The sequence below is a fragment of the Fusarium fujikuroi genome, chromosome FFUJ_chr01 (genome assembly GCF_900079805.1).
Source record: "Fusarium fujikuroi IMI 58289 draft genome, chromosome FFUJ_chr01".
Classification (NCBI taxonomy): domain Eukaryota; kingdom Fungi; phylum Ascomycota; class Sordariomycetes; order Hypocreales; family Nectriaceae; genus Fusarium; species Fusarium fujikuroi.
The window spans coordinates 2,169,011-2,194,578 of NC_036622.1; the positions used below are offsets into that span (position 1 = coordinate 2,169,011).

The 25,568-nt window shown below is 50.4% G+C and overlaps 9 protein-coding genes; 3 read left to right on the top strand and 6 right to left on the bottom strand.

Moving 5' to 3' along the window:
• Positions 1-500: 500 nt before the first annotated feature.
• FFUJ_01443 (uncharacterized protein) lies at positions 501-1,351 on the bottom strand (the record flags this gene model as incomplete). XM_023578650.1 has 2 exons in its annotated part: positions 501-1,045; positions 1,099-1,351. The coding sequence occupies 2 exons, from the start codon at positions 1,349-1,351 to the stop codon at positions 501-503; spliced, it is 798 nt and encodes a 265-aa protein (XP_023424127.1).
• Positions 1,352-1,656: 305 nt separating this feature from the next.
• FFUJ_01442 (uncharacterized protein) lies at positions 1,657-2,125 on the top strand (the record flags this gene model as incomplete). XM_023578661.1 has 3 exons in its annotated part: positions 1,657-1,787; positions 1,846-1,951; positions 2,051-2,125. The coding sequence occupies 3 exons, from the start codon at positions 1,657-1,659 to the stop codon at positions 2,123-2,125; spliced, it is 312 nt and encodes a 103-aa protein (XP_023424128.1).
• Positions 2,126-2,553: 428 nt separating this feature from the next.
• On the bottom strand, positions 2,554-4,175 carry FFUJ_01441 (probable protein disulfide-isomerase precursor; the record flags this gene model as incomplete). XM_023578673.1 has 3 exons in its annotated part: positions 2,554-3,706; positions 3,761-3,977; positions 4,037-4,175. The coding sequence occupies 3 exons, from the start codon at positions 4,173-4,175 to the stop codon at positions 2,554-2,556; spliced, it is 1,509 nt and encodes a 502-aa protein (XP_023424129.1).
• Positions 4,176-6,130: 1,955 nt separating this feature from the next.
• Positions 6,131-7,465, bottom strand: FFUJ_01440 (related to flavin oxidoreductase; the record flags this gene model as incomplete). XM_023578684.1 has 3 exons in its annotated part: positions 6,131-6,679; positions 6,733-7,007; positions 7,045-7,465. 3 exons carry the CDS (start codon positions 7,463-7,465, stop codon positions 6,131-6,133), a joined length of 1,245 nt encoding a protein of 414 aa, XP_023424130.1.
• A 1,464-nt stretch (positions 7,466-8,929) lies between these two features.
• FFUJ_01439 (probable cytochrome-c peroxidase precursor) lies at positions 8,930-10,006 on the bottom strand (the record flags this gene model as incomplete). Its single annotated transcript, XM_023578695.1, has 1 exon — positions 8,930-10,006. The coding sequence occupies one exon, from the start codon at positions 10,004-10,006 to the stop codon at positions 8,930-8,932; it is 1,077 nt and encodes a 358-aa protein (XP_023424131.1).
• Positions 10,007-12,103: 2,097 nt separating this feature from the next.
• On the bottom strand, positions 12,104-14,433 carry FFUJ_01438 (related to PRP39-pre-mRNA splicing factor; the record flags this gene model as incomplete). XM_023578706.1 has 5 exons in its annotated part: positions 12,104-12,272; positions 12,324-13,529; positions 13,924-14,027; positions 14,078-14,293; positions 14,365-14,433. The coding sequence occupies 5 exons, from the start codon at positions 14,431-14,433 to the stop codon at positions 12,104-12,106; spliced, it is 1,764 nt and encodes a 587-aa protein (XP_023424132.1).
• A 1,539-nt stretch (positions 14,434-15,972) lies between these two features.
• FFUJ_01437 (related to phosphatidylinositol phosphate phosphatase) lies at positions 15,973-20,094 on the top strand (the record flags this gene model as incomplete). XM_023578717.1 has 4 exons in its annotated part: positions 15,973-16,619; positions 16,667-18,492; positions 18,546-18,765; positions 18,822-20,094. 4 exons carry the CDS (start codon positions 15,973-15,975, stop codon positions 20,092-20,094), a joined length of 3,966 nt encoding a protein of 1,321 aa, XP_023424133.1.
• Positions 20,095-21,913: 1,819 nt separating this feature from the next.
• On the top strand, positions 21,914-22,402 carry FFUJ_01436 (uncharacterized protein; the record flags this gene model as incomplete). The annotated part of the gene is made up of 1 exon (XM_023578728.1): positions 21,914-22,402. The coding sequence occupies one exon, from the start codon at positions 21,914-21,916 to the stop codon at positions 22,400-22,402; it is 489 nt and encodes a 162-aa protein (XP_023424134.1).
• Positions 22,403-23,590: 1,188 nt separating this feature from the next.
• FFUJ_01435 (probable 14-3-3-like protein) lies at positions 23,591-25,177 on the bottom strand (the record flags this gene model as incomplete). XM_023578739.1 has 5 exons in its annotated part: positions 23,591-23,959; positions 24,059-24,146; positions 24,334-24,687; positions 24,832-24,839; positions 25,166-25,177. 5 exons carry the CDS (start codon positions 25,175-25,177, stop codon positions 23,591-23,593), a joined length of 831 nt encoding a protein of 276 aa, XP_023425563.1.
• Between the last annotated feature and the right edge of the window lie 391 nt (positions 25,178-25,568).

Here is a 25,568-nt window from a genome sequence, read left to right on the forward strand (position 1 = left end):
GGAATAGTACCGTTTGGTTGGGCGCTTTAGTATCAAGAACTGTAGCCTTAGAAACTTGCCTCCACATCAAACAGAGATGCCATTGAAGTATCAATCATTCTATACATGTTCAAAATAGTTATCTAGTTATTTCTTGTATTTTGGCATGCCCCGACAAATTGGGTTTCTCATAAACAACAGTCACATGCCGAAAGCCGATACCCAGTCTCTTCGTCCCCTTCAGCTCACTCACACGGCACTCGAGCAGTAGAGTCAGACCGAACAATATATACCACGTAATGAAACTCATGATGACCAATGCAGAAAGGACTCAATCCAATTCCGACATCGCAGGTTTTCGACTCAGTCACAAGAATCATCAACAATAATCTTATCCTAGGTAAATCAGGGGTATCAAGCTATTTTCCAACCCAGCAATCCGTAACGCCATGGCATCCCGTTTCCATGTCATGAACCATGCCAGGAACCGCATCCGTAAACAGGAACTGAACGGACAGTATTCAAAGTCCATAGCGTGTGACACACTCTTCCTTATGCGCCTCCAAACAATCCAGTGCGCAGACTCTTGTTCCACACTTCATACACCTCACACGCCCCCAATACCCGCAAACCTCACAGAACGATCTAACGGGATACTTGTTGTCTCGATGGCCTGTCACTTCGCCATAGTTCAAGGGAGCGTGGGAAAGGAGCCTGCGCAGCTCCTCGTCGGACGGCGTGTCGGGAACACGCGACATAAGTAAAGGATCGTTATCGCCAGGGTGGCTCGGTGGTGAAGTTTTCGATGATTCAGGAAGAACAGTCGGAGCATCGGCGTCGGCGTCGGCCATCGCTATGTCGTCCTTTTGCGGCGGTTTCGAGGATGAGGGAGTATCTCTTCGACTATTCGATGGCCGTTTGTTGTTTGCGCCAGAAGCAGCGGAACGAGAATTCGTAGGGTTGGCCTCTGCAAGTGCCAGCATCGCGAGGAAGTCGTCCAAGTGGTTCCCGAATGTCTTCTGCGATTGTAGAATCTTACGAACATTAGGTGTGTGTTTTCCTTGCGCTGCCTGAAGTCAATTTCTTTCCTTTCGCATAATGCCGAGGTCGCGCGCATACTTCTTCCGCTCTTGATTGGCAACGGTATTGTGTTATCCTTTCCACCGTCTTTATCTAAAGCCTCGGCTTCTTTTCGAATTTTATTATCTTGTCGAGCCGTCAAGTCACTATATGTAAGACCAGGAACATTCCTGGCGCGCTTCCTGCTGGTTGGCGCTGTCGGGCGACTGATTGTATTGTCAGGGACATAAGCCCAGCCTGGCGCCGAGGTTGTCTTTGCGCTGGCAAGCTCGATGACCCCGAAATTGTTCATCGTCGTTTATAATCGCAGGATTCTGAGAAGAAGAAAAAAAAAAAAGAAGAATATGACCAAGGGAGAGTATCAAGGACCTCCATAGAAAATCCACACTAAACGGCTGGTCTTGTGACGTAGCCAATCACGAGCCAGAAAGCTCGAAAAGCACACTCCAATTCCCGCCGAGCTCAGAATATTCCGAGCACCCGGCTCCGGTTGTAGCTCTGTCGTAACTGTACCTCTGACGTCCATCGCCATCGACACCTATTGCTCCCGCGCGATAAACACCGCACAATCCGACGTCCACCCCCGAAATCGCAGCAATGTCTTTCGCCCCAAGAGTCCTGTTCTCCAGCAGCCGCGCGCTGGCCACCCGATCCTTCAGCACATCTGCCCGACGGATGGCCGATTCGCCTCTTCCTGCCAGGAAACCTTTGGGAGCTTTCCGTGGAGGGTTAGTGATGACAGAAACACTCTCTCGACGGAAATAATGTTGTTGACTTTGTTTTCAGTCTTTTCGGCTTCCTTCTCGGTAGCTTTCTCGCTGGCAGCGCCTCCTACAGCTATCTCCTCAAGGAGTACAAGATCGCCAACGACCTGTTGACCGAGGATATTTATGTGCGTAACGAATGAGATGAGGCAATTGCTTAGAGAGATCCTAATCTAAGTTGCCTCAAATTTCAACCGCCTGATCAAGTGCTAACACTTTTCGGCCAGACTCTACAAGCCTCCGTCACCCGTCTGAGCAACCACGTGCAGGCTCTGGAGACCAGGACGCAGGGCAAGAAATAGACGGAGAAGACGAGATAAAGACATAATTGTATAAAATAGTCGGAGCAGGGGGGGGGGGGGGGATAAGCTCCGTTGGGTCTCTGGTGGACGAGTTGAAATGAGAATGGCTCCCATCGCATTTCCTGTTAGTATTTGGGTTTGAGACTGTCATCAACGCGATTGAGAAGATATGTGCGACCATGTGCTACGTTACGAGCATAACTGCAAGCCCAATCCATAAGATACCATGCGGTCTGTGTAAGAAGAACGTTAAGGTCACGGTGGAGTTGATACAGAGATCAAAATAGTAGTCAAGTCATGAAATGGTCCCATTGCCACGAAAACTAAAACCTAGAGGTGCGATCAAATGTGAGCACCCAAAAGAACCCGCGCCCAAAAATCAGATATACCCCATTTTGTGTACTATCGTTGTTGTTGACATCAATTCTTTACAGCTCATCATGGACATCCTCCTCCTCGGCATCCTTCTTCTCCTCACTAGCGGCGGGGGCAGCCTCCTCAGTGCCCTCCTCCTTGACGGGGAGCTCGGCCTTGTACTTGCCGTTCTCCTTGATGAAGTTGGCGAGGTCCTCGACGGTGCGAGAGCCCTGGTAGGTGACGGGGGCGTCCTTAGCACCAGCGGCGTAGAGCTTGATGGTGGGGAAACCCTGGATCTCGTCGGGGACATCGTTGAGGGTAGCATCAACCTTGGCGATGACAACCTTGTCCTTGAACTCGGAAGCGGCGAACTGAGAAGCAAGGTCATCGTACTTGGAGGCGAGAGCCTTGCAGTGACCGCACCAAGGAGCGTAGAACTCAATCAGGACATCCTTGGTGTCATCGAGGACAATGTCGTTGTAGCTCTTGGCAACGACAACAGTGACGGGGCCCTCCTGGGTCTCAGGAATGGGCTCAGACTTGATGCTGGGCTCAATCTTGCCAGCGGCGAAGTCCTCAACGAACTTGGCAATGTTATCATGTGTGATCTCCTTCTCCTGGTCGAAGGGGAACTTCTGGTTCTTGACAACCTCCTGGATGGCGAAAGAGGGGAACTTGTCAGCCTTGAGGTTCAGGTTACCAGCGTGAGCGCCGAAGGCCTTGGCGTCAATTGTGGCGAAGTTGATCTTGCCCTTGAACTTCTCAGCGATGGGCTTGAGGGCATCACCAAGCTCCTTGCGCTCCTCAGGAGTCTCGGAGAAGATGTACGCGAGAGGAATGCCAGCGGACATGTAGCTGGAGTAGGTCTCAGGGCCGACCTCGCCAATGAGAGGGGTGGCAGAGGTGGTAATGAAAGAGGCAATGGCATCCTCCTCGAACTTCTCGGTGAAGGTGTTCTTGCCCTCATCGAAAGACTTGTAGACAACCAGGGCGGGGGCCTTGACGCCCTCAGCCTCGGCAACAGCAGCGTCGTTGACGCCACCGAAGAGGTAGGTATCACGGAGACCCTCGGCTAGCTTGGAGAAGGTCTCGTTGGAGCTCTTATCGTCGGCGTTGAGGTAGGCGACGACGACAACCTTGTCGGCGGTCTTGAACTCCTCGAGGGTGTCCTTTGTGAGAATGGAGACAGCCGGAAGGGACTGCTTGATCATGTAGGAAGTGATACTGTATAAATGAGTCAGTCGAAATCTCAGCTGATCATGACAGGTGTCGACTTACCCAGCAGCCTTGCGCTGGCCAGAGTAGGGAGTGACATTGTCAAGGCCACGGAAGACCTTGAGTGTGGGGTAACCTTCGACGCCCTGATCTTTGCAGAGGTCGGACTCCTCAGTGCAGTCAATCTTGGCGAGCTTGATGTTCTTCTCCTTGAGAGTTGTGGCGGCCTCCTCGTACTCGGAGGCGAGGGCTTTGCAGTGACCGCACCAGGGAGCAAAGACTGCAGAAAGAAGCTGTTAGCGGCAGATGAGGGGGAGAGAAGCTTCAATGGGGTCTTACACTCAGCGAGGACGAGATTGTTGGACTTGACAAACTCCTCGAAGGTGTCCTTGGTCAGCTGGTGAACATCTGAGTCGGCAGCAGAGGCATAGGCAGCCAGAGCAGCCATGAAGCTGCAGGCGATCTTCTTGTGGTGCATGATGGGCTGTCTTTTTGTTGGGGTATCCTATAAAACACAAAGAGAAGGTTCCGCTGAACAGGACAGGGCAGGCAATATAAAGGAAGATGGAGGAGGAAGAGGAAGAGGAAGATTTGAGTTGGGAAGTGGAGGGAAGATGGAGGAGAGTTTTGTAGTTAGAACTTGAGGACAGGTAACGTACATCTACACCCACATCCACAGCCGCATGTACCGTGCTGTAGAGAAAGCTACGGGAGGGTACAATGGGTTGAGAGAGGTTGGAGCCAACTAACATCAGTCAACCCCACTCGGAGACAACTCCCGCTGAGTCTTGCGCGGGCCAAAGGTGGAGGGACGAGGGATTGCTCCGGGGGGTCCAACTTTCAATTGAACAAGTGTCCCTTTTGTTTGGTGGCACTGGATTTCTCTAGGTCGATGATCAAGCACAAGCCTACAGCCCATACCGCCGGAGCACTCTGCAGACAGGCTACAGGCTACCTAGACAGGTACGGCCCCTCCAAAGCGGCGGAAAGCTAGTGGGTTTGCTTACCGGGCTCTAAGCCCTTTCAGGCCGTAGCAAGGGACCGGCGCTACTTGTCATTGGGCGAAGCTGCCCTACAGGAAGCGCCAGACCCCCTCAGCTGCTGTAGGGTCTCGGGTCCCTAGGTAGGTCCACCGCCGCCGCCGCCGCCGCCGCTGAACTGCTTATGGATCATGAATAGATCGTCAAAGAATGAAGCATTGAATGTTGGTTCAATGTAATACAGATATTTATAATCCGGTAGTTAAAGGATTGTGCGTGAAACAGGCTCGATATCTCACTATGAGAAAGTGCCCTTTTGTTTTCTTTGGCTTGCCATTGTTTATGTTGGACCATCACCTACACCATATTCCCTCCAAAAGTGAAACTCTGATAATGACGGATCAGGGACGTGCAAAGAAAATTGCCCAATTAAGCTGCAATAAAACGGGATTTGACCCTCCGAACGGCTCGGAACCCCTGGCTAAATGAGATGGTATTTGAAGTAACGATTACAGATCAGCATCTGTTCAATGTGGCAACACCTTTGTCTCAAGCCAAAAGGCCACGTCTCTGTGACAGCCTAAGTACCTAGGTACCAGCCTTGCCAATGTTGAACGTGACATGGATAGAGGCTTTGCTCACGTAAGTACTAGGTAGTTAGGTACTAAGTTAACATTAGATGAATGGCATTCCATCATCTGCTTACTGCTCGATATCCTTTTCCACGAATTACATACCAATCCAGCCTCTAACTCAAACCATATTGTTTGGCTCAAGTCTTCTTTTCCCATCTGACCAATCCCGGTGGTCATAGCATTCTGGGTTCTTGGACCTCCTGATTCATGCCATTCACCTTCTGAATCCACCAACGCTTATCCAGCTGCCTCGTCAGCTAATTCTGTTTGTAGTTGAGTCAAACATCGACAAGTGCCGTGAGAAAACAAAGACGTGCGTGTCACAAGAATGAGGCGAAACATGATATCGCTTCACTCAGCTCATCGGCCCCACCGAACGGTCAGTTCACGGCCCCACCATGATACTTCCGCCGTGACATACCGGACAATATACCACTCCCTCCGGGAGGAAGAAAACCCCCTACATATACTGCATCAGGGTGTCAAGATAAATTGACCTGAAGTACTAATAAGATATACTACATAGTTTTACCAAAAACTTTTGATCACTTAGATAAGAGATCCTAATTTTTCTTGCCTCCGCTTACCCTCCCCCCCCAAACTTTATTAAGTACAGAGTTATCAGCTTCTGACTTGGCGGTGATAACCAGTCGATACACAGAGAATGCTGATATAGGTAGGTTTTCGGTTCCAAGTCAAGAACGGTTCAAAGATGTCATCAGCTTTCAAAGTCGTAATCATGTTCAATTCAATGCTATTTTTCCATAACTTAATAGTGCTCAGTGCTTCGTGTATCATTATATGTGTCTGCTACCTTTCTACTTGCTGTGAGGTCCTCGAGGTTTAGGTGGTGCACGGTGATACTGAATCGGCCACTTGACATCAACGTTCAGCTGATGAGCAGCACTGAGAACAAAGTCGGGCTCCCTGAGGAACTGTCTTGCAGCAAGCACGAGATCAGCCTTGGGATCCTCGTTCTCCTGGACGAGTGAACGAGCAAATGGACCATCTGTGATGTAACCAACAGTTCCAATCAGAAGCTCTTTTCCGTCAGCACGGACGGCATCGTGGATCTTGCCTGCCAGGTCGGTCTGGACCGTTTGATGGGCCTTGATCTTTTGCGCCTTCAAGTTGCCTCCACTGCTGATGTCAAGCACGTCAACTCCTGCGTCAGGAAGCTGTTTTGCGAGCTGAATACTGCTCTCGAGATCCCAGGATGGCTCGTCATTCCACTCCATCCACTCGGTAGCAGAGATCCGCACCCAGACGGGCATCTCCTCGGGAACAACAGCGCGAATAGCTTCAATGATCTCGAAGAGGAGACGAGCACGGTTCTCAAAGCTACCTCCGTACTGGTCCGTTCGTTTCTGAGATCATGTCAGTGGGTAAACTTTTCTCAGCGAGTATCAATACTACTTACGTTGGAGAGAGGCGAAAGGAACTGGTGCAAGAGGTAACCGTGAGCCGCGTGGATCTCAATGACATCAAAGCCAGCCTTGACGGCTCTTATAGCGGAGTCCTTCCATTTCTGCACAAGATGCTTGATCTCCTCCGTCGTCAGCTCGTGAGGTGTTCCAAAGTCTTCAGCAAACGGGATAGCACTGGGGGCGACAATATCATCTGGCCAGCCGCCGACCTCTTTGGTAGCAAGTGCTTTGTTTACGGTACCGCCGATCCAAGGCGCAACTGTGCTCGCTTTTCACCAGCCTAGAGGATACGTTAGCTTGGGAACGTTGAGGCTTCTCCTTAAATAATGAGCCTACATGAGCGAGTTGGATGGCAGCTTTGGTGTTTTGGCTATGGATGAAGTCTGTGATACGCTTCAGAGGGACGATTTGACTATCCTCCCAGAGACCAGAGTCCTCAGGACTGATCCGACCCCGAGGTTCAACTGCGGTGGCCTCAACAAAGACGAGGCCAGCACCTTGTAGAGCGAACTGGCCAAGATGAACAAGATGAAAATCTGTTAAGTGACCATCCTTGGCGGAGTAAGTACACATAGGAGAAACGACAAAGCGATTCTGCTGCTCAACGCCACGAGTGCGAAGAGGCTTGAACAGCGTCGGGGCGGAATCGGCCTTGAGCGGGGTTCCGGCCGGTGGCTCTTGGGCCGGGGTGAAGTAAGGAACCCCGGGGGCTGCTTTGTTCTCCATGTTTGTGTTGCCCATGGTTGTGCGTGCCCTTGAGTATCTTAGTAGACTGTGCTGTCTAGGTTGACAGGATTGTCGACGTTGTGAGTATTTATGCTGAAGTCGGATTTGTTCGCTATTGACCGGGTTGCAGAATCATGCGCCCTGTTGATACAATGCCACTGGGTTCCACGTATCCACCAAATCAACAGCGAATGATCACGGAATATAGACTCAATCCTAGGAGCATGTATTTCTTTGTATATAAGGAGGTGAAGCGTGGGAAAACATGGTATTTATATCACCAACACTAACCATCTTTCCTCTTGATCCATTGACACCTCAATGGCGGCGATCTTGCTTCTTGCCTAGCTCTCTATCATCAAGACGGTCATAGTGTGCTCAGCTAAGCGAACGATGGCGTGCGAGCATAGATTTCTTGCTTTACTAAAGCTATTGCAAGCATTATCGCTCCGTTCAACTGTGACGTCCAGGAATCGTTTCCCTCTTGGGCCTCTAGTGTCCAATTTGTGAGCAAACGCTGAATAATCAAAAACAGTTAAGCCGAGCCCCTCTCCTACGCCTTTGGCTGATAACGTTATCATTCAAAGGCCAAACATTCAATTCTCGTATGACAGACGCAGTTCCGGTTAACACATGTTGCTTCATCTCGACATTAAGAGTACCTACAGAATGAAAGACTGCTTGAATCGAACAAATCAGGACTATTCCTATCGAATACTAAGACTTGTCACAACGAGTAAATATCTTGATATTTGGATTCTACGTCTCCTCATCTCATTTTCAGTGCAAGAGCTTGCTCAATACATATTGCAAATACTCATGATTGGTGTTTAGAGTCATTCATTCTTTCCGTCCCTCGAGATTGGCATCCATATCTGGATATCTGCATCTTCACTTGAAGTAAATGAAGTAGAACACACATAACATGCCGTATGGTATGGCCACGCAGCTCAAGGTCTTGACTCTGCATGTATGTTTACTCTCAAAGTTTTGATCCAATGATCAAATAATGATCAGCAGCACTACTTCGAAAACAATCTGGACAAAGTCAAATGCCTGGTGTGGCAGATGCAGGAACGGGCCCAATGACTTTCAGACCCTTGAACAAGACGCCGTCATCGAGCGTCATGACTAAAGTTGCGGCCCGGGCCGATCTCATTCAAACGACACATTACAATAGCAGGACCCGACACAAAAGTTTATAGAAATTCTAGGGTTGCTTCTTCTTTTGGTCTCTGCCGTGTAAGACAGCAGACATCTTAGTCTATCGACGTGCTCATGTGGTCAAAACTCATGACATGGTCTATACCTAGGCTGGCGATCTTGACCAGCACCCAAATAATCACAACCAAAACTCCGGATATCGCTCTTCTTCAAGTTCATCGATGATATGATGACCAATTGCACTCCTCGCATAGTTCCTTCATAAGCACCTCAAGCACCTCTCTGTCGTATATCCACCACTTATTCCTGGTTCGTAGGCTTAAAGGTCCAGCGCTGGTTCTCAGTGCCCTGGGCGAAAGGAACACCGAGTTCAAATAATCGGAGAACGACGTCGGAAAAGTCCTTGAAGAAGGCATCGTTATCCTTGGCGTACTTCTCGACCCAAGGCTTGAACTTCTTGTCCTCGATCAGGGCAATGTCGCTAGGAAGCATCATCAGAGACTTGGTAGACTTGTCTTCGTACTGGGCAGGGCCATTCCACTTCTTCCACTGCCACTTCTCTTCGACAAGGAGGCGGAAGTAGTCGTTGGTCAGAACGGTAGGGGAGAAAGTCCAAGGACCCTCATAACCGGATCGGTCAGTGTGGCAGCGGCCAAGAGCGTGGGCGCCGGAAAGGGCGACAATCTCCTGGTCGTTGAAGCCCATACGGTAGAAAATGTCTCGTAGATGTCCAGAGCGCTTTGAGGCGTCGGGAAGACGTCCGTCGGGTGTACAACCAGAGACATCACGATCAGAGCGACCAGGTCTGTAAGGAATGGCAGGACCCAGCATCTCCTGGATAGCGCAAACACCAGCAAGGATCCAGAGATCAGAGTAGGTGATCCAAGGGAACTTCTCCTTCACGGGTTCGAGAAAGTTGCGGGCAGCTGCCAGGCCAGCATTGGCGCCATGATCAGCCTCGGGGGCGAATCGCATGGTGGCACCGTTACTGCCACCAGTGCCAGTCTCCTTGTCGTAGGTACCGCTGGCGTGCCAAGCGAGACGCACGAGAACGGGGCCGTAGCTGCCGTCATCATAGTCATCCTTCTCCTCCAGGCGAGCAGCAATCTCGTTGTAAACCTTCTGATAGTCGTCCTTGGTAGGGTTGAAAACCTTGGGGGTTGCGGAAGAAGCGCCGTTGGCGTAGAAGTAGTAACCAGCACCACCAGCAACTGCGGCACCAGTCAACCACACCCAGGCGGAAGATGACTTCTGTGTGGGCTCAGAAGAATAGTATCGGCGACCCTGCTGGCGAATGACCTGTCTAGGAGCAATGGCGAAGCCGTTGCGAGTAGCGCGAGTGGCCGCGCGGGCGAACTGTCGGGTAGCGGAGGCCATCTTTAAGAGCAAACGTTAGTTACAAGTTGAAAAGACAGTGTTGTTGAGTGTGCTGTTTATTGAGACTGCCAGGGGGAGCAAGCTTTGCCTTGATACTGCAGTGCTCAAGTTTGAACGTACCTTGAGTGTGTAGGATTACAAAGTGGTGAGACGCTTGAGAAATGTGACTCCAAGGAATTGTAAAGAGAGGATGGGAGAAGAAGAAGAAGAAGAATGAGAATGGGTCAAGACGAGAAGGTCTGTGGCATCTATTAAGAAGGGATGCGTCGGTTGAAGTGGCGGGAAGCCGAGGGCGGAACGGGGACCTGCCGTGTCAGCGCCAGAAAGTCAGGCAGTCCCGACCCTGACTGATAACCTCTACCGGGGACACGATTCATGGGATTGCCGAACGGGGCAAGCAGCTTCTTTCTCAAGCCCAAGCTCTTTCCATTTCCGTGCCGGAGCGTTTTGATTTTTGACATGTTTATAATCCGAGATCGGGAGGCCATGATGGGATTGCTGCTATTCACTGAGGTATAGGTATGAGGAACTCTTCCTCCAGATATTACTGCCATCAACGTACCACGAATTGATTCCTAACATCACCCTCAACTTCCCCAGGTACTCTCGCCTCGGAGCTGTACCCGGCTTCATGAACCGGCGCGATGTCTTGAAATTGAACATCAGCAATTGGCCAATTTGATATCTCAGCCCCATTTCTTTTATCAAACCTGGCGGGGATGACGCTCTTATGGATCGGGTGGAGTCGGTGGAGATCCTTGGTAATGAAGATTCTCTCGCCTCTGACAGGTTGCTAATACTTGAGGCCTGTCGAGGGACAGCAGGGGTCATTCTTTGAAGCATTCAGTGTTATGCCCGCTTATGATTTAGAGACACTTCGACATGAGGCTCATGAGACAAAGTCGTCTAAAAACGGTTTCCATGTGTCAGGCTAAAAAGGGAACACCCTCTCGGCTGTGAACCACGAGGCGACCAACCATCAGAGTTCAACTAGTCGGGTTCGGAGAGACAAGAGAAATTTCTGATGGATTGGGACCCTAAAAGTAACCCTCCATTACAGAATCCCAACGCCTCATCTGCTAACGCACGGAGATCATCAGTCAGCACGGCGTGGCACCCGAACCGAAACGAGGCGTCCGTCTCCCATTGCTTCAACATCAACTATGGCACAGAGGATCAATTCAGAACGTCGTTATAGTACAATGCCTTGCTTTGATTGGATTGTCCCCCTGAATGGAATCGTTGATGTCGAAAGAAGATTTGTCATGTGTTGCTTCTAGGTACAAGTGCAGCAACGCCCTCCACAAGCGGGTACTTATGGAATCTTTTCTCGACAACAGGGGTTTACCCCAAAGATTCCAAATCGCCTCTTGCATGTGATTTCGTCATATCAGCAAATTACAACTTATTCTGGACTATGTAGTCTTAACAGCCACCTTTAAGCTACAGTCAGATTCTCACACAACAGCACATGTCTGATCACACGAATAGGTCTAATCTCCATTTGGCCCCTACTCTGCTCTCCAAGGAGTCATCTACAAATTCCTGTGTTTCCCGTTTTCCTAGATCTGCAGACTCTGTACCTCCTTAGGTAGATCAGTAGACGTGATTGTAATCTCATCGAATGGATCAACATCCCGAAGCCCGGAGACATACTCTCTCCGACAATCCTCCGGTGGAGACAGAGCATCTCTATGAAAGTCGGCGAGTGTTGCCAATGGCTTCTTCTAATGAGAGGCTAATGCAAGTGCTCGTTACCCCACAAGATCTGGACCAGACACCAGTTCAATATTCCACTCATCAACAGCTTCGTGCTCAAGAATATATATAGATCTCGCCTACAGCTTGTAATATGTCGTCAAGAAGAATTCTCTGCCCGTCAAATCAAGGCAACTTCCAACTTTCAAGACTCAGCAATATGCTGAATAGCCATACCTTATCCTCCAGGTTCATCCAAGCCACATCTGCTATTATATATGCAGGGGCGCCGTTTCGTTTATAGTACAACTCGAGTGCCCCACACTTGATTAAGTCCTCCTGGATACCAGCGCCTCGAACACCTTTCACGTCCAGTTCAGTCCATCATATATTTCTTCCTCAGTTGAAGTCTGCGTTGCCCTGCGCATCAGCGTCTGGTTCACCATGAGTCTCGTAAAAGTGAGAGTACTGGGCCTCGGCCCGCTGCTTGCTGGCCTCGTCCAGCTCTCCCTTTGCAACCCCATTCTCCTTGCCGCTGCCCGTAGAGAGTTTGGCTACCGACGATGGCCTTTAGATTATTAGTTAGTTTTCAATAGTATCGGAGAGCATATCGACTTACCCAAATATCTCTCTGTCGATTTGCAAGAATACCTTCATGGCATCCTTGTTGCCTCTCTCGATCAAGTATGTGAGATATACTTGGGTCAAGTCCTTCTTGACTGCTGGGGAGAGTCGGCTTCGTTCTCGAAGCTCGTCGAATACTTTCTTCATGCGCTCGCTGTGTTGAGCTTCACTCTCGAGGCTCGTTGGCTGATCCAACTCAAAGTTGAACCATCGATCCCAGAATAGCCTGCTGTCCGCACACCACTGCACATTTTTCATAAAAACCCCGCGAGCCTCTTCCACCGAACCCTTGGCCTTCAAGAGCAAAAGAGCCCATTCTGCAACCAAGGCAGCTTTGGTGTACACGTCTACCGTAGCAGAATCGATCTGTTCCTTAAACACCTGAATAGCGGCGTCAATGCCATTTTGTCGTCGCTGGACATTGGCCCACGACACAATGACCTCAACACAGTCTGGTAGCCTCAGAAGAATTGCCTCATGGATATCAAGGGCAACGTCAACTCGGCCAGCACTTTCTTCGAAGTAAGCCCATTGCAGTCTGATGCCTGGTCGGCTAACAGGCACAAACATCGTCGAAGCACGTGCATAAATGTTGCGAACTTCCTCTTGCTTGTCTTCCTGGCCACTCATCCACCGGGCATATCGGAACCAGAGGTCATCGTAATAGGCGCATGTGACAAGACATCGTTCGTACAAAGCGACGGTTCGTGTGAAATCGCCTTCAGCTTCTTCGAAATCCAGGTATTTGCGCCAGTTGACCAGATCCTTGTGTTCCAAAGCCGTAACGTGAAAGTAGGGTCTCTTAATCTCCGATTCGTAGGTCCAGCGCTTCGATACCTCAGTTTGCGTCGCAGTGAAAATTTCGTAGTACATGGCATCGATCTTTGCACGAACATCGCGCTCAATCTCCAGCTCAGCCTTAGGACCGCCGCCATAAGCAATTGTTTCAGCTTCGACCTCCGCCCTGAAACGTGAAAGATCCTCAGCAGACACCACCTCTGTGATGGGTTGATTATGTGATAGCGATCGAAACCTCTCGTAGTAACGTGCATACTGGTGCATTGGTATGCGAATGATTCGTGCATGGATGGCGTAAATTTTGTCTTGTGCTTCCTGACGCTCTTCGTACTCAATGTACTTGTCCCAGAAAGGATGGGCAAGAAAATCGAGTCCCACGAAGGCTGATCCTCGCTCAAATAGTCTAGAGAAAAAGGTTAGCAGATGAGCTCATTGCGGGAGGGATAACTCAGGGGAAAGGGTGGAGAGGATTAATACAGAGGGGAAGATGGTTGTGCGAGTGGGTAGCAAAACCGATATCATGTTCTACCGAGCGGGTGCGGGTGACGTGTAACGCAGGGACGACTTTGGAGTTTAGAACGAGCACGGATTGAGCATCAACAGAGCCTGGCAGGGAGCGTGAGAAAGCGTCCCGGCTAAAGGGGCTATCGCAGGCATATCTCACCATCAGATACTTTTGATAGTAGAGTGTAGAGCCCTCGCGGATATGTCGACCGAGACCACTCAGGTCAAGCGGGAATACTGCGCCAGAAGGCATGTTAAGGGAAGGGGAAGGAAACCATCCAAATGGAACTTACTCTCTGACGAGGTGTGGGTCATGGGTTGTCTCCATCTTGAAGGAGCAGTAGTCCGTCCACAAGTCGACAGAATTGGTGATGCTTGCGCATCCTCTCTCGTATACCTATAACACCTTGTCAGCCGTGTCGCAGGCAACGTCCGGAGTGTACTGACCATCTCAGCAGACTCGGGGCCGGCAATATTGAACTCCATGTCGGCATATTTCTTCCAGTACCCAAAGAGCAGAGGGAATTTAATGAGGAATCTGTCGTAGGCATCGCGGAAGGTCGCTAGTGCTTGAGGGCTTGAGTTGCGATTCAAGCCACCCTCCAATGTCTCACAAGCTTTGATGAGGTTCTCCCAGTGCTCGAAGTTGTCGGGGTCAGACTCCTGTTGTAGCGTCAAACGGTCAGTGTTCGAGTCCGAGTTTAAGAAAGAAGAGAATAAAGGCGGGAGCTTACCACCTCAGCATTGTGCTTGCGCACAGTTGCGTACTCCTCATCGGAGCCGAAATGACCGAAGTCGCTCATGACGTTAGAGTGTTTAGTGCTTCGTCTCCCAGAGTCGCGCAATTTATTTGATATTAGGAATTAGCAATGAATATTCGGTCTCGAGGTGTGGGTTTGAAGTTGAGAGGTTTGTAGATAGGAGATGACGCTTGAGGCTCACGTCTGTCGCGAAAGGCAGGGGCTGGTCGTTCGCGCCGCAGACAAGCTCTTTTTTTTCAGGTACTTTCTGGGTTAGTCACTAACCAAAGCACTTCTGATGCACGTGCTCACGTCAAGACGCGCAAAATAGTCGTAAATTAGTGCTACCAGGGAATTTGATGCAAGCAGGTCTGTACTTGTCCAGCAAGTCTCCGCAATTGACATGGGTCTTGAGATCCAGTCCGGGCCAACAATTTGCCGTTCTCAGGATGACTCAGCGTCAAGAAAGCTTGCAGATATTTTTGGCGAAGCGGTGCAGGAGAAGAATTCTTCTTTTTTCTCTATCCTAAAATGGGCTTATGATGATTCTCACATAAACATATGATAGGAAGAGAATGAACGCTCTCTTTTAGAGAGCATGATCTCAATTTCGAATCTGAAGCTCCCTTGTCATTTTGTTTCTATTGTTGCGCGGCGGTCTCCGATTCTCGACAATATCATGTATAATATTGTGTCTCATGACATGATCACACATCACGGATCTTGCGCATGTCTTGCGGGTCACCTTTTTTCTTTTGAGATACCTCGAATCTTATTGTCATCGTATGGTATTTTTTCAACGGGCTGGGCTGTCTGTTTAGGAGTATTCTTACCTGAGTGTCTTTCGAATCTCAACTGGGCAACTCTTCTCTCCAAGCCAAACTACCTTAAGCACTTCGGCGGGTATATACGAAGCTTGCTGATCGGGCCAGAATTCGTGGCAAAGTCTCGCAGTCTGATATGAAGTTTCGTTGCCATCCTATGTCTTACCAGAGGTTGATGTTTTGTTTTACCATTGATAGCAAAAGTCAATCGTATTTTAGGTATCATAGACCTAAAGAAGTACTTGGTCCTTAACCCCATAAGCTGAAAGTAAAGGCGCAAGCTTCGCGCTCTTGACATTATCCAAGAGTTTCTCGCCCAGTGCATCATTGGCGATGGGCCTGCATCATGATAATGATGATGCCTTGTGTTCAGATGTTCATGCCAAAGCTCAAAGATCCAATGTTTGGCTATTTGTAGATGCCACTGGTGGGGCTTCGTCTACTGGCTAAGTACCTACTACCTATTAGCAGTCAGGGGTCTCTCATCATGGTACCCCAGCTGAGAAACGTCATTTGTCGAGCGTGCAGTCCAATCCAGCGCCTCTTACATTTATCTAACGCCCAAAGCTCAAAACTTCATCCAAACATTGGCTGAACCCTACAGAGCCCAACTACGTCCGCCCGAAAGTTTCCTGTCTTTAAAATTCATCTTACACTTCCAATCAATCATGAGTCAAAAGAAGTATTAAAATCATTTCGCATTCGCAAGCGTAATCCTATCGTGGACACGTTGACCTTGCATCCTCTATCCATTCCATGTTATCCTACTGAATACACGATGGAATATTCCTCAGGGGCCTACTCTTCCCAGGCTCCCTCTCCCGAAAAGTCATGCGAGCTCTACATACGCGACTATCCTCATCGATCCATCGCCATTGTTTCAACATCACACACTCTGATTCTTCGATATACTACCTCCACCAGTGAAGCCATCGCGAACGGCTCGCTTACATCCTTAACTGCGTCTACGAGGAGCCGCGGAAACCCCGGCGAAGCTTTGGTATCGAAATGCATGGTCGAGTTCGCACCTGTGTCGAGGCATTTGCTGCAGGACTATCGCCGTCTGACACATCGACCGATATACGGGACACTAGGCTTGATCACAGTTAACAGCGATGTCTTCCTATCCGTCATTACGCATGCGACACGTGCTGCCACCTTGCGGCCTGGCGAGACTGTTGAACGTATAAACGGTGTGGCCTTCTACTGCCTGAGTAGCGCGGACTATGACGATGTTGTTCCTCTCGAATCACTTGATCCGGAGTTTTCGGATTCTGCATCGGTGCAATCTGGTCCTTATGGACAAGGCCTTGGTCGAAGAGAAGTTGCCATGGAGCACCCATGTCACGAGCTTCGCAGCCTACTAAGCAACGGAACATTTTACTACAGTACAGATTTCGATCTCACAAATCGGCTTCAAGACAGGTTCGTTGTTACCTTGACCTGTACATCATTAGACTGACAAGAAATAGACCAATCAATTCCAACTCGTTCGAAATCGACAATTTTGACGATGGGTTTCTCTGGAACTCATTCATGATCAGTCCTCTTGTCCAGTTTCGTTCCCGTCTCATGCCTAATGAACGAGCTGCGCTTGATTCGTCACGAATACTGACATCAGCAATTCGTGGTTTCTGTAAAACCATGACAATTCCGCTAAGCTCTTCGCCACTTAAGAATTCCAAGTCAGGAATGCCTTCTTTTATGACTCTCATATCTCGACTATCCTGTCGCAGAGCTGGAACTCGCTTCAATTCACGAGGTATTGATGATGATGGGCATGTGGCAAACTTTGTTGAAACTGAGACCACTTTCTGGAGCCCGGCGGGAACCATGTTCTCCTATGCTCAAGTGCGCGGATCAGTACCTGTCTTTTGGGAACAAGCAGCCGATCTTATTCCAGGTCGGCAGAAGATCACAGTCACCAGATCTCCCGACGGGACACAGCCGGCCTTCAACAAACATTTTGAGGAGCTCGAGCAATCGTACGGAGCTGTCCATGTCATCAATCTTCTTAGTGAGACAAAGCCTGGCGAGGTAGAGCTCAGTACACTCTACCACAATGGTATCAAACACTGTCCATTAAGTCGTGCTGGCCCAGACGGATCTTCAGATCATGCTCTCTTGCGAGAAACCAATTACGATTTCCATGCAGAAACAAAAGGGCCAGCGGGATATGAGGCTGCGCGAGATATCCGCCGCTATATTGAGGACTCCACCGACGGTTTTGCCTACTTTCTTGCGGAGGAGACAAGCGAACCTAGATATGACCATGATGGCTCTGGACAAGCTCGTATGGTGGTTGTGCTTCAGCAGGAGGGTGTCTTCCGAACCAATTGTCTGGACTGTCTTGATCGAACTAATCTTGTGCAAACCATGATCTCACAGATGGCAGTTGAGGCCTTTCTTGGACATCGGGGTGAATTCGCTGCCTCTGATTTCTGGATGAGACATTCCAGTCTATGGGCAGACAACGGCGACTCTTTGTCCAAAACGTATGCTGGGACAGGCGCGCTCAAATCATCGTTCACGCGTCATGGAAAGATGTCTCTTGCAGGGGCTGTGGCTGACGTGCGAAAGTCTGTCCAACGTATCTATCACAACAACTTCCTCGACCCCTCTCGTCAAATCACTATTGACATGCTTTTGGGTCGCCTTGTTGGGCAAGCGGCGGTCCTTCTGTTCGATCCCATCAGCGATTTTGTGTCAACAGAGCTGTCCAAAAGGAGCAGCGAGTTCACGTCATACAACAGCATCACCATATGGGTTGGCACGTTCAACCTTAATGGCCGTACCGAAGGCGTCAATGATGATCTTGGCCCCTGGTTATTCCCGGAGACCTTGGGAGATGCGCAGCCGGACATCTACGTCGTTGGTTTTCAAGAAATTGTAGAGCTCAGTCCGCAACAGATCATGAACAGTGACCCGTCACGGAAGAACCTATGGGAGCATGCCGTGAAGCGCAATCTCAACGATCGACAAAAGCGATTGGGAGGTGAGAGGTATGTGTTGCTGCGGAGCGGGCAGCTAGTTGGAGCAGCACTCTGCATTTTTGTAAAGACGCCCAGTTTGGCCAACATTAAGAACGTGGAGGGTAGCGTGAAAAAGACTGGCATGTCTGGCATGGCTGGAAACAAGGGTGCTGTGGCGATTCGATTCGACTATGCCAACACGCATATATGTTTCGTCACGGCACATCTGGCTGCTGGCTTTTCAAACTACGATGAACGCAACCGGGATTATGCAACAATACATCACGGTTTACGCTTTCAGCGGAACCGGGGAATCGATGATCATGGTAAGTACCCTTGGTACTGTGTTCGCTGAATCCACACATACTGACAAAAACAGACGCCGTCATCTGGTTGGGCGACTTCAACTATCGCATTGGGCTCAACTCTGAAACTGCGCGTGCGTTGGTGAAGAAGCGTGACTTTGAGACGCTATACGAGAATGATCAGCTCAATCTGCAGATGGTAGCTGGATTATCGTTCCCCTTTTATTCTGAAGCTCGCATCACGTTTCCTCCGACGTACAAGTTTGACATAGGAACCGATGACTATGATACCTCGTAAGTGCACTTTCATGTATCGGTGCTTGTATTCACAAATTCTGACGAGACTACAGTGAGAAAGCTCGCATTCCTGCGTGGACAGATCGTATTCTCAGGAAGGGTTCCAACCTCAGACAGATCTTGTATAACTCGGCACCTCTCAAATTCTCAGATCACCGACCTGTCCACGCTGCCTTCGAGTGTAGGGTGAGCATCGTGGATGAGCAGCTGCGAGAAAAGATCAGTACGGAGTTGTATCAACGTCGAAAGGCCGAGGTCGGAGACGCAACAGCTCATCTTGGCACTGGCGAGGACAGCGATGATGAAGATCTTATTGGCTATGATTCTATCGAGCCAGGGCTTCCTCCCGCAAGTTCGGATCGCCAGAAGTGGTGGCTCGACAACAAGCAGCCCGCTCGTGCCGCTGTACCTGTGCCCAAACCCAGAAACGGGCAAGCCGTGGGCCTCAATCCCAACCGTCCTTCAAATCCCTTTGGTCTTACTGAAGAGCCGGATTGGATCTCTATTCCAAGATCGTCGTCAAAGGCATCTCTGTCCAGCATGTCCAGTTCACCATTTGAAAAAGTCAGCTTGCCCAACGTCATGGCATCAGGGTCGAGTATTCAACCTCGAAAGCTGCCACCGCCATATGACCCATCAGCATTGCCAGCTAAGGTCGGGCGCATGAATCTCCTAGATGATCATGCTCCTATGGGCCATGTCGAGACGCCACCTCCGCCTCCACCTCCGCGACGAGGAACATCAGGAGTGGCGGCAATGGGACAGACACCACCGAGCAACGGGTTTGGTCTTAATAGGGTGCAGACTCAACCGCTACCTCCACCTCTTCGGCCTACATCAGCAGCTTCTCATGCTTCCCAGTTCTCGCAGAACAGCAAGGGTGGGAAACCTGCGCCGCCAGTAGCGAAGAAGCCTGTACATCTGACCACAACATCGCCAAGCTCAAGCCCAGCACTGAGCCAGAGAGCCATGGAAGACGACTTCCGGCCACCGCTGCCAACAAGGGCTCACACCGGAGGTCTCACAGGAAGTCCTCACTCACAGGGCATCGGAGCCACCTCACGGAAGCCCGTAGCACCTCCGAAGCCTAGCGTGAACGGAACTGGTGCAAACCCGTCTAGCTCGATCGGAGCGGTAGGGCTGCCCGGTATGACTGGCGGAGTGCCATCTCGCCGCGCAGCACCGCCAGTACAGCCCAAGCCACAGTTACCGCAACAGAACCAAAACCAGCATCAACGGCAAGGGTCTACGGATCTACTGGGATCTCTGGGTGAGGGTCAAGAGGTAGGAGGTTGGGAAACGCTGAAGCCGAGCACAAGGGCATAGGAAAAGTGAGTTGGTTTGCAGGTATGAGTTAGCTTAGTTCTTGGATGCGAGGCGTTGGGAAGCGTTTTGATGGGCTTGAATCACTTGGGAAGTGTGTCTTGGGGAGGTATGTCTTGGGGACTTGGCTTGGATTATGACTATGGTTACGCCTTTAGTGTAAGAGTAAAAAGTACAAACAAGACTTGGTCACTGTCGCCGAGATTCGCCAGCTGATGTTGTTATCTCTGATGGTGTTTTATGTTTCACAGCATGTGAGCCAGCAACTGAATCATGTGTCACCGAAGTCGTCTAACCACGAGTCGGTCGAGAAAGCCACCAGATGGGAGTAGTGGCGTGTTTCGACGGTTGATTTCGGTAGATCGCTATCGCCAAGGACGCACCTAATTTAATTAACTGTGCCTCTCGTCGGGTGATGCATCAATGCTGTGGCGGCGGCTTGAATCCAAGATACCTGTAAGGCGTGTAATATAGGTAGGTACTAGTAGGTAGGTAGGTAAAATTGCTACCCTGGAGGGGCAAGGTGGAGGGATTTATTGTACAGTATCAGTATCTAGGCCTCATGACCAAGCCCCACAGATGGAGACCTCCAATGAGATAATTCTCGGTATCTGGCGGGCGTGTGATCTGATCTGATTGTTTTGTCAGAAATACTCTGCTGACTCTTTGGGCTTAACGTTTAACCTACTGGTGTTGTTGAGTTCGGCACGAACCTTTGGTCCCCGTCACCGACACTTTCAATGCTTGGTATAGTATCCACAGTTCAGTTGATGCCCATGACTACTACCTACCTATGCAATGCATGGAGCGCTGCAGCCTCAGTAATGCTAGATACTAAGGGAGGTGCATGCAGGACATGGTAGCGCTCCATGGCTGCCGTAGGTTACCGTCCACGCTGCACTCTCTCTTCCCTGTCGTGAGCACGAGACCTTGGTTGACCTTGGACGATCTAGACCAGCGCTGATCAATTTATGTATCTATCATATCACATCCTTGCATGCACATACTCGACCTTGCAAAAACCACACTCTCATCCTTCGTCTCTTTGTCTTCTCTTCCTCCACCTCCGATGCCCTCAATTCCCAATCTCAGTCCTCCAACATAAGACCTCCAGCCACCTAGACCATCGTACCTAATTCATTTTTGGCCCGCTCAGAAACCCGCCCCCCCCTCTCTCTTCCCCCCATTGAAGCCATATAGATCGTCCCCGGTCCGTGATTTCCTTAGCTCCAATCGCTTTTGAACCGAACCTACCTTACCTTGCTTGACCTCGCCTTGCCTCTCTTATTTCTAAACCTTGATCGCAATTTCTCCTTTTCCCTTCTCACAGAGACAACCTTCAGTCTGGGTTGTTTGCTTTTTCTTTCTTGGTCATTGGGAACATCATCACAGGCCATCGCAATCAAGCCTCATCTGTCTGGTATCGAGTGTTCGAGTCTTGGAGACAACCCCCAGATCCAGATCCAGCACGCTCAGGCCCTTCGATAGTACGATTTCGTACGATCTGCACGAGTCATTGGCGTACACGGATGAAATCGCTGGACGACGCGCAAAACAAAGATTGTCAACGAGCCACTGATTTTTTTTACTTTTGACGTCCTCATCGTCCGCTTCTCATCATCACCAACGGCAGATCATTGATTTGATGGCAAGCTTCACAATTCCGACTGGCCTCGGACTAATACCACACAATACGCATTGAGCCCCATAATCCAACATCTCCTTACGGATCCCATCACCAAACCACGACAAATTAATTAATTGCTTGCTCCTACCAACAAATCGCAATCCATCATCAGCCTCAACAGTAACAGAACCAGCCATGGCCGATAATTCAGATCACCGAATCAAGATCAACCCCCTCATGCCTCCTGCGAAGCAAGAGCGCATTCATATCTGGCGCACCGAAGTCGCTTCAGCCCTACACCTCCCCACGGCCCCGTCACTATCATCATCACTGTCGTCTTCATCTGCCGCCACTCCAGACCCCGACCCGGATACTTCGTTTGCCACACCTCCATCACCTGCTGGTTCCAAGTCGCGAAGCTTGTGGAAGCGCATTAGCTGGCGCTTTGGGCCCAAGAGACGCGCCGCCGCCAACATGGCTGCTGCCGCCGCCGAGCTTCCCCCAGATGGCCGCACGGCTATGTACCGCGGACTTGAGAACAGGGTGGCTCGTGGAGAGGACGCAAGGGACGAAGAAGGCGGCATTCTAGAGAGGGATAGCGAAGAAGGAAATGGCTTGAAGGAGAAGCAAGAGAGGTTGGCTCGAGCAGCCAGGCTACTCAATCGTCGCACCGAGGAGCGGTGACAGCGTCGCTAACGGACTGACGCATCAGCACTCGCTACCAAGCAAGGAATGCGTCTGCCATCTTTGCTTACGAACGGCCCGGTGCCAGCAATACATACTTCCTAATAGGCAGCCGGGGCCACGTCGACATGTGTCATGATATAGCATTTATTCTTCATTAATCAATGTCCTTAACAGACAATGCCACGTACCTAGACTAGCATGCACGTGTAAACCAATCCTTCTAATCCCAGGTACGAGAGACTATCACATTCGACACTTGTTCCACCCGACATTTGACGTTATACATATGCAAAACTTCGGAAACCCAATGGCAGACGGTTCGCGAATATAAAGACGGAACACAAGCGCTGGGAAATGCAACCGTTCAACATCAGGAAAATGTCAGTAGAGAACAAATGTCACCAGTACAGAAACTCTGAGAGGCTTCAGATCGGAAAAGCCAAGGGGCAGCTTATACCGCCACTTTTTTTCCTCGGTACCCGTGAACATGAATGTATAGGGGGTTAATTTTTGGGGACAAGTCTTTGTTTAGAAACAACAGGAAACAATTCATCTCCATTGCCTCTCGTCAGGGGGGGTCACGTTTGAGAACGAACCAATAGACATGAACAGAAAACATAAAAGACATAAGACAATTGGGGGAAAAGCGTTAACATGAGAAAGCCTTCTTCGTGACGATCCATCAAGACGGGCTAAGCCCTGTCCACGTTCTTAATGACCAACAAGACGGGGATTGAGAGATACACAAATGCTAGGTGCGGCAAGTAGGCCAAAGAAAAAAAATGTGTGAAAAGGGGAGGAAACTTTGCGATTTATCTGCCAGGTAGAAAAAAAGAGAGAAAAAAAGACAAATAGCCGTCATCACTGAGTGTTGGCGGATCGAATTTTCCCCACTCCCCTTCTTCCCTTCTTACTAGTCCGACGGACAAACAAGACGAAAGATTCCACGCCGTACACTCTCCCTTGCCAGAAACCAGACCCTTTGTGATTCCTCCCTCTCCATCGCCATGGGAAAAAAGCAACGCACCGCGCAAAAAGAAGAAGCCTCGTACTATCATCCAGCCCGCCCAAGACAGGCCCAGCTATCCGTGTGTCCGGGGGCAGACAAGTGTAACCGGGGCAAGAATACGTCTCGGTTCCTATATGCCGAGACGCATGTGGTATCGAGGGGGATTATTGACAGATTTAGGAGGCAGCAGCAGGCGCAGGCTCCCCAGCAGGGGCGGCGGCAGGCTCAGCGGGCTTGGTAGCCTCGCCCTCCTCCTTCTTGGGGGCATCGGCAGCACCAGCGGCCTCGCCCTCAGCGCTGTCGCTAGAAGTCCAGAGGGTGAGGTTGTCTCGGAGGAGCTGCATGATCAGGGTGCTATCACGGTAAGACTCCTCAGAGAGGGAGTCGAGCTCGGCAATAGCATCGTCGAAGGCCTGCTTCGCAAGGTGGCAAGCACGGTCGGGGGAGTTCAAGATCTCGTAGTAGAAGACGGAGAAGTTGAGAGCGAGACCCAGACGGATAGGGTGAGTTGGAGTGAGCTCAGTCTGGGCAACATCGGTAGCGCTCTGTGGTTGGGCAAAACTTGTCAGCGAGGGGCACCAGCGGCCCGGATCTTGCGGCATGTGACGGAGGTGGGGGGTAGTTGGGTTTTAATTTAGCCTTACCTTGTAAGCATCGTGGGCAGCGGTAGCAGCACCCTTGCGCTTCTCACCAGAGGCAAATTCAGCGAGGTAACGGTGGTAGTCACCCTTCCTATTCATCAGAAAGAAACACGGTCAGCTTCTCGATAACTAAATAAATAAAAAATGGAGTGCAATTTTTTTTCCGCGGTGGAAAAAGCACGCATGGAGCGAGATGGGTGTAGTGCTGCGTGAGCGAGCACAAAAAGGGCGGAAAGACGAGGGGCCTCAGGCTAGAGGCGGGGAAGATAAAAACGCACATCTTGTGGTAGAAGACCTTGGACTCGCCGGTGGCAGCGTTAGGGATGAGGAAGTCGTCGAGGACATCGAGAACATCCTGGCAGACCTTCTCGAGCTCGGTCTCGATCTTGTTGCGGTAATCCTTGATGGTAGAGACGTGCTTGTCGGAGCCCTTAGATTCCTCCTTCTGCTCGATCGAGGAGATGATGCGCCACGAGGCACGTCGGGTGCCGACAACGTTCTTGTAGGCGACGCTGAGGAGGTTACGCTCGTCAACAGTGAGCTCTCCGCCCAGCTTAGCCACCTCCTTCATGTAGGTGACCATCTCATCGTAGCGCTCGGCCTGCTCGCAGAGGCGGGCCAGGAAGGTCTTGCTATAGTGAGGTAACACGTACGATGTCAGCGATGCGATGTCCTTCGAAGGGGATCTGGATTCCTAGACGAGCCGGACGAGCCAAGGTATTGGCAGGGCGCCGATAGCGTCGGAAGAGATCCGTGAGGGGATGCTGTAGACAAACCTTTCACGCTATCACACCATGAGAGTCAGCATCAAGCATTTTGATCAGAGAGATGGGGATGAGGAGATGAGCGGGGAGGGGGATGGGATCGAGCAACACCGCCTGATGGCAAGTTGAGATGGCCTCTAGAGAATCGCAAGCTACATAGCCGAGAGTTCGAGGCCATGGACGAATCGTGAGTTTCGAGGAGGAACCTCATGGTGTTGTCCCCGTTTGTCCATGTTGGGCTTCGATTGAGGGGTTGTGCGGCCTTCGGCGGGACAGGAGGCCGAGAGGGAAAAAGGGTAGAGCATCTCTAGAGAAGGATAGAGAAACTTGGAGGGAGAATACATACCTCGGTGGCCATTTTGGAAGATATTGGGAGTTGTTTGATAAGAAGAAAGGAAGTGGAAGTAGTCGTGACAGGGAGAAGAGAGGTTGAGTGAGAGATTGAATTTTTGAGGTTGAGAGTTGGGGGGCGCGTAGGGAGAGGGATGAGCAGAGGTAAGGTAGAGAGACCAGTGACTGGATTGGACTGAGGTGTAGTTAGGCGGGTCAGGCGTTGGGTGAGTGAGCGAGGTCAAGGTACTAAGGTAGGTAGGAACCTGGGTACGTATTTTGCGCATTAGAATTGGACTTTGGCAGCGCCCTGTACTAATGGAATGGATGGATGGGAGCCAGCCGGACAGGCAGCGGGCAGGCCCCCAGTGCGGGCAGCTCCCCCCATGGAATGGATCGTTTCTAGGGGTGTATCGCCC